General features: G+C 43.0%; 1 protein-coding gene across 2 annotated transcripts in view; it reads right to left on the bottom strand.

The window, feature by feature from the left end:
* tusc3 (tumor suppressor candidate 3) overlaps nucleotides 1–12,510 on the bottom strand; it is a 118,224-nt gene that overhangs the window by 23,845 nt on the left and 81,869 nt on the right. For both annotated transcript variants that reach the window (XM_080759140.1, XM_080759141.1), the window contains exon 7: nucleotides 1,292–1,355. In XM_080759140.1, coding sequence (XP_080615266.1) covers nucleotides 1,292–1,355 — 64 coding nt within the window. The remainder of the gene's footprint in view (nucleotides 1–1,291; nucleotides 1,356–12,510) is intronic.

Genomic DNA, 12,510 nt, shown 5'->3' with positions numbered 1-12,510 from the left:
GTTATGCTGTCAAAGTGCTAGTCGCTAAACCACGTTAGCGACCATATTTACAATATGAAAACTATCTGTCACTTAAACAATGTAGGTTACACACTGGAATTAAACATGGAACCTGCAGGCAGCATTAGGTGAGTAATTCATATGTGTTTGTTGTTATGCTAGTGATAAACGGACACCTGCTGCCAGTGGGAGTGGAGTCCTCCTGCTGCTTAACGACTACACTGTCTGTGACTAGGTGTACTAGTGTGGCTTTGCATCTGTTGCATCCAAAAACTAACCCTGTAAACTAACCTTTAACGTTAAGTCCTGTGGATAATAGCTGCATCTGGAAAAGGGAGAAATAATTAAATACACCTGAAGAAAGAACTTTCTTCAGCCAACAGACTGTTTGCCCTGACAAAGGCCTTATTAACCAACTGTGTGGTGAATTTTATGTTGCCAAGGATGCTTGACAGTTTTATATCAATTCCTCAATCTCTCTTTTTGTTGCCTTTTTATTTTTATTTTTTTGTACCCCAAATATGTATTTGGCCACAGAACCTCCCCCAAATCTGAAATTATTTGTGTGTTAACATGTTAAAAGAAATAGCCTGTATGCATATAGAGTTAAAGTGGTTATACTTATCGTGTCGCTATTATAACTGGGGCCCCCTTGGTACCCGCTCAAGGACCATTGGGGGTTCCCGCACCCGCATGAGAACCACTGTATTAGACTAACTCATAAGCATGGAAGTTTATAAAAACAGTATTGAGAACTACTTGTCCACTAGATGCTCATGTCGTGCTTCTGAACAGTAAATCACTTTTCACTGTAATGTTATTACCGTTTATGAGTTTCCCTTTAAAATAACTTTTATGATGCCGTTTTTATATTGTGATCTTTTTATGTGGAACTTTTTTATTCTGCTGTCTTGGCCAGGACTCCCTTGTAGAAGAGTTTTTTAATCTATAGACACGGTTCAATAAAGGTGAAAAAAACAAAATGCATAACAAAATAAATACTGGAGGTGTCCTAACGGCAGTATGCACAAGAAATGTTGGGTTAGCAAGTCGGAATGGCAGGCTTCGGAATGCAGGTGTGTAAGTTTGACATGTGGTAACGCACGCACGCGTGCATGCATGCACACACACACACACACACATGCACGCGCACACACACACACACACACACACACACACACACACACACACAAACACAAACACACACACACACACACACACACACACACACACACACACACACACACACACACAAACACACACACACAGAGTCCGTGGTGTCAAAGGATACTCAGGAGCAGGATGATGTGAGACTCTGCAACAAACTGAGCCTGGCTGCTGCCGTGGATGTAACTCTGGAAGACAGACAGACAAAGACAATTTGTTAAAAATGTGTAAATTGCAATCGTCAAAGCGCCGCATATTGGACAGATATGCATTGTAATGTGAGAGAGAGAGAGAGAGAGAGAGAGATGAGTGTGGGCAGTGGAGGAACATGCACTCAACACTAATCTAAAGCATCAAAAGTAGCAGATCTAAAACACTGCGTGAATTTGAATCCAGTAACTGTTTTGGACATAATGAGGGCTCCAGCCGACAGAGACATCTTGTTGTTACTTAGGTAAAAGTATATATACCGACAAGTATGTATTCCAAATGTAACTTCAGGTAAAGTACAAAAGTATATAGGGATCAAAATATACTCAAAGTACCATTGTGCAGAATGTGCCATTTCGCATGGTTTCAAACTTTTAATTTTGATACTTTTAGTACATTTTGATGCCAATACTTCCGGACTTTTACTTGTAACAGAGCACTTGAGATATTGATACTTTTACTTCTATAAAAAAGTTAATAATATGAGCATTTCTTGCACCACTGCTGAGAGTGGAAACTTTGCAGATCTGCCCCAGACGGGAGGTCACAACTTCTCCAGACAAAATTAATGCGTCTCGGGCAAAAGAGCATTCGGCAGAGCGCTGCGGCGGTCACAAGACGTACCGTACCGTACCGCCCGGCCACCACCTCACACAAAAGAACCGAGGCCAGGCGGAGCAGTTGGCATTTAAATGCTATCTTCTTCACTTAAAGGACGAGGACAAACTGCCTGTGGCCGGTGAACCAGAATGAAATGTCCCGTTTGCTTACGTCCAGTCTGTGTGTGTGTGTGTGTGTGTGTGTGGGTGTGTGTGTTTGGCTGAATGCTATCTCGCTTCTAGTGCGGCGGTGAGAACTTCATTTCATTAAATGATATCTCTGCACACGGCACAGGCTTTGCTTGTGTGCGCACCTGTGTGTGTGTGTGAGTGTGTGTATGCGTGCGTGCGTTTATTTACAAGCCAGGATATCTAAACACGACAGGCATGCATTTGTGCGTATAGCAATGTGCATTGTGTTCCCTGTGTAAGTGTGAGAATTTGTCATATGGGTGTAAAATTATTAGAGTGAGAGACCACGTGCGTGCAGGCACGCACACGTGTGTGTGTGTGTGTGTGTGTGTGTAGGTACATGTGTGTACATGTGCATGTGTGCAAGTTTGTGCATTCAAGTGTGTGTGTGTTTGTGAGAAACAGGCAGGGGATGTGAGTCACATGTAGTGTGTGTGTGGGCGTGCACAACTGCTATTGTTTCCACGGAGTGGGCGGAGAGGTCAGTGGACCTCTAGCGCACGCACGCACATGCACACACAAACACACACACACACACACACACACACACACACACACACAGCTATACTCTATAATCCATTTGCCGTCTTTACAATTTATAGTTTCCATTAACATTACCCTATTGCTTGTTTTTTTGCTATTTCTAGTTGTACTGTACATTAATCTTCTGGGACCCCAATAGAGGGTATGTGCGTGACATCATCACCAAACCCGGAGTTATGCAGGAACGCCTACTGAGTGGCAAAAAACTACTTTCTGGCGTTGACAGCCCATACATCCAATTGATCTGATTGCATTAAACGACATTAAACAATGTTAATGTTAATGTCACTTTTGCTTTGCCACTCGATGTGCCATTCACTTCAAGCATGCGCATACCCTCTATAGGTGGCCAAATATTTGTGTATGTTTTTTTTTCATCACTTGAAACCAAGCATCCATAGGCTATTCTTGTGGGGAACATTTGCCGAAAATAGCAGATCTACAAGCAAAGGTCCGGTTTACTAAGCAATAAGTATTCAGGGTTTAAGTGGTTACATGTCTGAAAATACACTTTCGCGACCATATATGGTGGTGTGACTGAGTCACTGACGGACTGGCAGGTTTTGCATAGTACTGTACGGTCGCAACTACTACAACTAGGCGTGTTCAGAAAGCTTCACATGGGTATATGAATGCTTGAAGTCTGTCATTTTGCATGTGTTCGCATGTGATCAAGCGTGCATGTGTGCGTGCGTCATGCATGCTACTATGCTTGTGAGAACATCCCCACAAATATATAGTAGAATTTGACAAATAAGTTGTGAGGATTATTTTCCTGCAGGTCCTAAAATGTTGGTTTATGGTTAAAAAGTCAGTTAGAAAATGATTCAGGTTGGTTGTGGAAGTTAGGTTTAAGAGTCAGGATTAGAGTTATATCTGATTCATACCTTAGTTGCGTGCATGGTGTCGTGCACTGAATAACAGAACATTTAGTCTTATGGATAAAATGCAAAACAGCATAAAGTTGTTGTCCTAAAATGTATAGTAAAACAAATGTGTGTGTCCGTGCATGAGTCATTGATTCAGTGAGGGTGTGTGCGTACGTGCTTGAGTGAGTGTGCATGCATGCATGCGTGTGTGAGTGTGTTACTATCAGTTGAGTCCAGTAGCAGAGCTGTTCTGCACAGACAGTCATCTATTGAAGCTGGTAAACGTTCCCTCCAGCAGAATGCCATATACTATTGGAGAAGAGCATATTGAACAAATCAATGCTAACGACTCCCATATCTAATAGCCAAGGCAGCTGCTGTGTGTGTGTGCGTGTGTGCGTGCGTGCGTGCATGCGTGCTTGCTTGCGTGCGTGCGTATGAGAGGAAAGCGTAAAAAAAAGACAGCGAGGGACAACATTTGGCCTCTGGGTTAGAAATCTTGTACACAGTATGTCCAAAACGTTTTTTTCACGATTCAGAATTCAAACGCCAGACGACCCAGAGGAGGATGGAGGGCGGGAGGGGAGGGGGGTTGAACGGAGGGGGTTGTGGAGAACAGAAAAGTGGTTCTGTCTCGGGTCCGGCGGCGCAGTCAAAGGAGAAACCGATTTTACTCTTGAGAGCTCACGACACAGAGCCGGGGAAATGGGAACGGATGTTGTTTGTTTTGCGAGGCGGTTTGCCCATTCAAAGAAAAGCACATTTGTCGGGGTGCATTACGTTGTCCAGACTAGTCATTGGTCCGACAAATGACATCCCACCTCATCTCCTAACCTAACCATAACCGCAAGCACGGGAGAAGACGCTAGTCGCATGTCGGACTAATGCCCTATCTGAATTACATGCGGTCCCCCATTTGTTGCTTCTGTTTTAGTTTTTTTGTATACTTTTAATCTTTTTTAAGATGATTTTATTGACCATTAAACACAAGCACCTTTCTGAGCAGAATATAATGACCTTTTCCTATCTGTGCTCAAAACTGGTGCTACAGTGAGGACCTTTGTTTACAGGAATGCGCCGTCTTCCATTTGACATTACATTATGAATGAATGAATGAGGTATTAACCAGAAATAAATAAAAACCTTGAAATGCTTTTTATAGCTAACCAGCCAGGTACTGTAACTGTGTTTGTTCACACCTATCCATATTTTTGTTCTTTTATTTATTTATTTTTTGCGGCTTACGCCTTTTATTGGTTTTTTGAAGGGACAGACAGTAGGCTGACAGGAAACGGGAGAGAGATGGGGGGATGACATGCAGTAAAGGTCGTGTCGGGCTCGGGAGTCGAACCCGCAGCACACTGCGACTGGATTACCAGTCGGGTACCCAGACGGTTACGCCACCACCAGGGCCATATTTTTGTTCTTTTTCTAAACTCCTTGGCAGAACATATACTCACTTGACTCAAGGCCAATACATGTTCCTTTTGACGTCAGGAAACCTTCCGTTTTGGATAACTACATGGTAACTGTATGTTACTTAGGGAAGTCTGGACATCTGAGGGTACCAAAGGAAAAGTTCTGAGACCGCCTTTCTGAAGTTCGGAATGATGTTAAATTGTAGCTATTTTCCTGCTCCTCAGCTGGTAGAGCAGTCAGTAGAGCTCTTGCCATAGGTACGACCCCGGGCACTGCCAACTCAGTGTATGAGTAGCACGGCTTGGGTGTGATAAGTTGTGCGGTCGGTACTCAGAGCTGATGGTAGGTGTGGATCTCCACCTCAGCATCCATCTCCCAGGGGTCTAGCACATTGTAACGGGGACAGACTCCCGCACGTTACTAGCTGATAACAACAATAAGACTCTCTCTGGACCTTACTTACTTATTTAGAGGGTTGGGCCTTTACGCGACCCTCACACATGCATACTATAGCCAATTTTAAACCAGAAAAACCAATAACCAGAAAAACAGCTCATACAGTATTTTCTAAAACGCCTCTATCTCCGCTCCTGTGTTGTTATACTTCCATGTTCACCAACATTGCATTTTCAATGGACAATAACAAAGGACCCCCCCCCCCCACACACACACACACACACACACACCTCTCTGCATGTTAACTTCTCCCACATGAATAGGAATTACAGATGGAAGCTGTGAGCAAGAAAAAACAAAAAACAAATAGGGATGAAAAATTCCTCAATCCAGTGGCAGGCAATTTCAATTAATCTGATAGATTAGAATGCTGGACCTCCATTCATTAATGTGGCGAGGATGAAGCACCAGTCTATGTAGCCGTGTGTGTGTGTGTGTGTGTGTGCGCGTGTGTGGAGAACAAGAGAAATGTGTGAGAGAAAAAAGATGTAGCCATGCGCACGTGTGTGTGTGTGTGTGTGTGTGTGGTCACGTGTGCATGAGAGCGCGCGTGTGTGTGTTTGTGTCTCCATGTTTTCATTAGAGGCCCACATTCTAGTTATGTGACCGGAAAAGCAGACACAGATCATTGGTTTAACAGAGACGAATGGAACCTACTGTATGTCTCTTACACACACACACACACACACACACACACACACACACACACACACACACACACACACACACACACACACACAGGTAAATAAATCCATGTCAACTTTAAATGATGGTTTGCCTTCTGTATCCAGCCAAGCATTTTGCAGAGAACAATCTGTTTTACATGTGAGGCTGATGACTGTGTTGTGTGCTCGTGCGTGCGTGTGCTTGAAAGACATTCTTGGCATAAGAAATATGGCACGTGGAAATTGTAAAATGCAATTGAAACCCCATAGAAACAGAAAAAAACACCTTATTACTAAAAAGCAGTGTGTGTGTGTGTGTGCGCGTGCGCGCATGCGGTACGTGTGTGCTTGCAAACTCATTTGAATATCCTGACATTAAAAGCCTTGTTTATGTTAGCAGGAAATGCTGTGGTATCAAGCAACCCATTTGTCAGACTTCCAAGAAAATTAGAGGCATGCATAGGCTACATCTGTAGTGCATACACACACACACACACACACACACACACACACACACACACACACACAAAGTGTTTCAGCAAGGCATGTAAATAATAATTTCCTCCACGCCTCACAGTGCTTGTATGTCTATATTTACCCCCATGCACCCCAACGGATTCATATGTTATCTCTGCATTAAATACACATTATCAACCGTTATCAAGACGTTGACGTTGTTTTCAGTGATGGCGCTCGACTGTGTTCACTTGGACTGCATGCATGCATGGCGGTGCGGACATAGCCTGGTAAACCACTCCCCCTGCTGGATGAGGCTACATCGTAGGGGGGACTAATATGTACTATTCTGTGCCTATCAGTGCACAACTCAAACGGCGGTAAGTCGGCTCTAGTGGCCGTCGCAACACTCGGCACGGCGCCTCGCTTGGCTAGCGCCTCACTCGGGTCATGGTCATGGTCACAAAAAGCAAGCGCTCCCTAACCTGTCAGTAGTTTTACTTCCGTGTTTCCTAGTATGTGTGTGTGTTGTTCAGTAAAGGTCAGGAGCCACTCAAACAGGGAGAGAGGGATACATGAAAAGTCTAGAAAGCTGAAATAACACACAGATAGAATAATGTTAAAGACAATGGGTGAAAGCAAACTAGAGAGGAGATACCACAGAGAGAGAGAGAGAGAGAGAGAGAGAGAGAGAGAGAGAGAGAGAGAGAGAGAGAATGGATTTGAATAGACATGAGGTGATAATACGTTATTCTAGACATTCTATATACCGGTACTCTAATTATTCAGTCAATAAGGGGTTGTGTGGGGGGCCAATAAGGGGTTGTGTGGGGGGCCAAATAATTGCTTATGTGGCGGGCCAATAAGGGCTTGTGTGGGGGGCCCAATAAAGGCAGTAATGATAATTCCACTATCATAATTAATTATACTTTTAATGTGCTGGCTGCCATCAGTCAGTTTTAGTTTCAGACTAATGAGAACCTATTGCTTATTTTACTGTCCAATGACATGAAATGACACAAGGGCCGGACCCCACAAAAACTACCCCCCACACCCAAAATCGGCACGCCCACACATAATAATGATAGTATGAGACTGCTGCTAGGAGCTCCAAGAAGCTCCAGTGCTAGCCATATGTTTGGAAGTGTCGGGGTTCCAACTTGCCCTGAAGTTTTAAGAAATGTATGTGCAGAGCAACCGAGTCAGAAAATGATCATTACTGCTGTGACTAACCCTGTATACAGTTCGTATAGATTATCTTCCAAATTGTGGAAGCACTGGCGGACTTGTCTGCATGTTAGACATTGAAAGACTGTATTTTTATTTAGTTTTGTACTGTACTTTGTGTGATTTGTACTGTTTTATATGTATTGTCAGGAGCGCAACTGGGTAGGGGATGGGGGGGGCAGGTCCCCTGTGTAGATCAGGAGATGAATGGATACTTTATCCTCTAGTACAGTGGTTCCCAAACCTTTTCGTGTCAAGGACCCCCACTTGGACACTTATTAGCCCGCGGACCCCCCCATTTGAGGAGATATGCCGGGGACCCCATAAGAGAAGATTTCTACGGCTCTAGCAGTGATTCTCAACCCGTTTAATTTCAAGGACCCCCAATTTGACAAGCATTGCCATTAGGCTACTCTTTTAATGCCATTTCTGCCTGTGGGACTCCAATTGATAATGTTAATTTAACTCTGAGAGCGTACACATGACATGCCAAACCCTAACCATAACCCCACGTTTTGGTGGTCTGACCCCCCCCTTCCCGTGGGGGGACGGATTTTCCGGCTACCCCCCCCCCCCCCACCCCTGGCGTTCAATTCAATCAACAGTTGCGCCACTGTGTATTGTATTCTTCTGTGATATGGATCTCCCGGGGTCTGACATATAAAGCATTGATTGAGTAGTATCCAAGCAGTCAGATGGTTATCCAGGGTAAGAAATCCCTGAATAAAAAAAGATAAATAAGAAGAAGAAGACGAAAACACAACAATACAATGGATTCCAGCCGACAGCAACAATACAGTAGTGTCTCCATATTCAGCTTTGTGAGGGGGAAATAAAATAATATAAAAATAACTCACAACATACAGTGTGGAACACAACACTGCTTCCCTTTCAGGAGAATCTTATCGAGTGGCCTCATGCGCTAACAAACAAGTGTGCATGCCTAGCCACATGAAGTCTGACACAAACAACAGGCTCAAAGCAGTGCCATCGTCAAATGGAATATCTTGTCACCTTGTAACAACTTCAAAACCGCTGTCAATTACATATTTACTATCTGACAGTGATATTGACACAATGAAAAAAAGCTGAGAATGTGTTTTATTCAAGCCTTTTATAGAGCAGGTCACAAACTACACACACTACAAGCCAGTGTACAAATGGAAGCAACACTTGGAACAGAATGAAGTTTGAAGCCTTGGTTTCCAGGTATACACAGGTGGGAGTTAATCCATTTAGACCTGAGCACCTGATGCATTTGTTTCGTCTTAGTGTTTAAAGTGGTTAAAAGCTATTTGGGGTTTGAACTTTAGCTGTTCAAAAATAGCAGAGCCTAATAAGTCATCCAAATCCTAATATTATAACTGCGAGGTAGCGACGGTTTAGTAATGAGCCGCTAACATCATGCATTCTAATCAAACCCCTCAATCTAAGAAAGGATTCAGAGAAAAAAGGGTTTTAAAGGACCATTATTATAATGGTTCAAATATTAAATAAGTTGCATTTCAGCACCCCACCACCTCAGGACATTGTGGTACTGCATCTAAAACTGCTTTAGAAGCAAAATAAATCACACCCGTGTGAACTGAGTGGTGCAACCCCCCCCTCAAAACATATAAAGTTGAATGAATACTTCTGAGATGTGCATACTGTATATTACGTCCACTCCCTTCTCTTTGTCTCGCTGCCTAAACACATTTGTCACCGTGATTCATCTCCACAGTGGAGCTCTGCCTAAACTCACTATTATTTTGGTTCTCTCTCTCTCCCCCCTCCCACCCCCCTCTCTCTCCCCCTTTTTCTTATAGGCTTAGGGCTAGGCACTCTCTCTCTCTCTGTTTCAACCTCACTCCAGTCATTGACCCCCAGTGCTACTGTTTATTGTTCTGTTCTTAATTACGCTTGTCCTTTGCCAAAAACAATGAACCCTACCACTGAGCGAGAGAGAGGGAGAGATGGTCAGTGTCTAGTGGTGTAACAAATATCAGGCCTAAGGGGTATTTTATTTACCGCACCTCTACTCTGCTCAATTCACTTCTTGTCGGCTCACACACACGCCACACGCACACGCGTGCACACACACACACACACACACACCTTTTCCCATACGTAGGTCGTATGTGCAAGGACATGGGCATTAAGGCAGAGACACACATGCAGTGCTTCCACAAACAGGTCCACGCATACACAACTCTGAGCAATGCAAGCAACAACAAAGGAATTTGCTGCAGCGTTCACTTAAAAGCATTGCCATAAACAGCTGCCAAAGCCCATCAACCAATCAGAGCAAATCAGATGGAAATAAGGGAATGTCATCAGCCAATAGAGTGGAAATGAGGAAGTGCTGGTGTGATTAATGGAAGGTAGAGGAGCTGAGATCCACTCACTGTGTTAATACTTTCATTCACAAATGACTTATTTCATACATGTACCCATTTAGCATGCACACACACACACACACGCACACACACGTTGCACATTCATATTTTTGAGCGTAGCAACCATTGGAAAGGATATTTGTTTTACCATTTCGTCAACTGTCATTTTGTAGCCAGAAATGTAACCCTAAACAATGACCATGAATATAAACCTTACACTGAACCCAATCTCTAAACCGTGACTTCCTAATCCTAACCCTGACCCCCAACCTGCATATTTACTTGCTCTACAAGTATGTGTTAACAATGAAAACATTTTTCTGACAGAGACAACATATGCTTTTCCCACCTATCCGGACAGAATATCGCTGTCGGGCAGAATGATTGTTTCGTAAATGGATGCCCTACTTGATCAGCGTTTGTTTGCTCGGTGTCACTCCTCATCTCTCTCTCCCCATGTTCCTGTCTGACTTACTTCACTATCACACTATATATTTTTTACATTTGATGTGACAGCTATCTTGAAAAATGGCCGCTATCTTTTTGTTTTGTGAAAACGTAGGTCCTAGGTGTTATGCCAAACTTTCACAAATCTGCTGCATTATTACAAGGATAATTAATAGTCTACTACAGTTTTTGGCTGGGGACCCCCGGAAATGCTTTGGCGATGTCTCGCGCCCCCCGTCCTGCCCCCCTTCCCCACCCCAATACAAACTGAAAGTAGCCAAAAACATCAAGACGTCTAATTGACGTCTTTGTAATGGATGCCACGGGCGTCAAGACGTCTTCCCTTGGGAAGACGTATTTAAAAAATATATATATTTCTTTCATCCATATTTTGAAAATTCCTCTAATCTGGTGTACAGGTGATGACATGCACATTACATGCATAATATAATTACAAATTCTTTCTTTCTTTATAATGGGAGAATTGGCACTCAGAGCCTAAACTGGTGACCACCAGGTGGCGCTGAAAGAGTTTTAATAATAGAGAAAATATATCATAAATGAATACTGAGACCAGGTATAATCATTAAGGAAAGTTTATGCATGTACTATGTGTACTACAGTATGTAATCTCTTAATTTCCATTTCCCAGACATTCAGTTCAATAAATGTATGTTTTTTATTTTTTGAAAATAATTTGGGGACACCCCAAAATAATGAAGGTGACCCCCCCGAGGGGTTGCGACCCACGGGTTGAGAACCCCTGGTCTACTATACATGTGGGGTGATCTGACCCTCATACAGTAAGAATAACAATACCGGGCAGAATGTTTATTATTATTATAACGTTTTGTATTTTATGTATTTATAGGCCTATTTTATTCGAAATTAGCAGATGGGCAGCCATTTTAGGCAGTCAAACACATTCCGTGCTTTATAAGCGTCGTAATTCTCATGAATCCTTATGATGAAAATCCGCTTGAAAATAGTCCCATGATTTGTTATTGAGCCGACACATAAGCCACTTCCGCGATCCAACTCACAGACAAAGAGCAAAGCGGGCTAAGATCGTCCATACCCCCTCGTTCACTTTCCATTGGACTCAGATTTCCGGTTACGTCATCATAAAGCATCGGCCTCGTCACCGAGGCAAAGCCGCTATTTCTTTTAAGTTATTAAAAAACGGCGAATTAAACGCATAAAACAAAAAGGATTCAAATTCAGTAAGGCCTTCATTTACAAAAAAACTCGGCACGGTAAAAATGTGTTTATTTCACTTTGAAAGTATACAAAAATGAAGAAAAAAAAAGTTTTTATGTCTTTGCATCTTATGCAAGTCTTATGCATCAATCCACAGACAACCCATGCGTTATGATTCCTATTTCTGGGACACTGTGAAATACGCAGCATTCATTTAAAGGAGAATTCCATGCTAGAAGGCTTTCTTACCTTTATGTGTAGTTGTTACGTCCCCACCAAAGACCCCCCCCCCCCCCCCCCACCCCTGAACGGGGTCCAGACCCCACATTGAGAAGTCCCGTAAGGATAATGCATCAAGTGATACATTAACTGCCAGAGAAAACTGCCACGAAACTGTACGTATCAATAGGGAGGACCTGGAAGATCCATGCAGTTATTATGAAAAAGAATATTGCGATAGTGACAAGTATGGATTTTCTTTTGTTATAGGGTGTTATTGCTTTCTCCAACTTTGTCTCGTCTCACATCGCCAGCCGCGTTGGAAATGAGTGTATAGGATAATTATGCTTTAATTTGCTATGGTCTGGGTGGAACTACAGCTAATTGGATGGAGTGTTGTTTCTTCGTAGATGAAGTGAAGTAAAGAAAACCTTTACGAGCAAAGTATCCGTTTAAAACAAAT

This window comes from Protomyctophum bolini (assembly GCF_963924005.1).
Source record: "Protomyctophum bolini genome assembly, chromosome: 3".
Taxonomy (NCBI): Eukaryota; Metazoa; Chordata; class Actinopteri; order Myctophiformes; family Myctophidae; genus Protomyctophum; species Protomyctophum bolini.
Note: the sequence above shows the minus strand (reverse complement) of the source record. Positions and strands in the feature narration are given on the sequence as shown.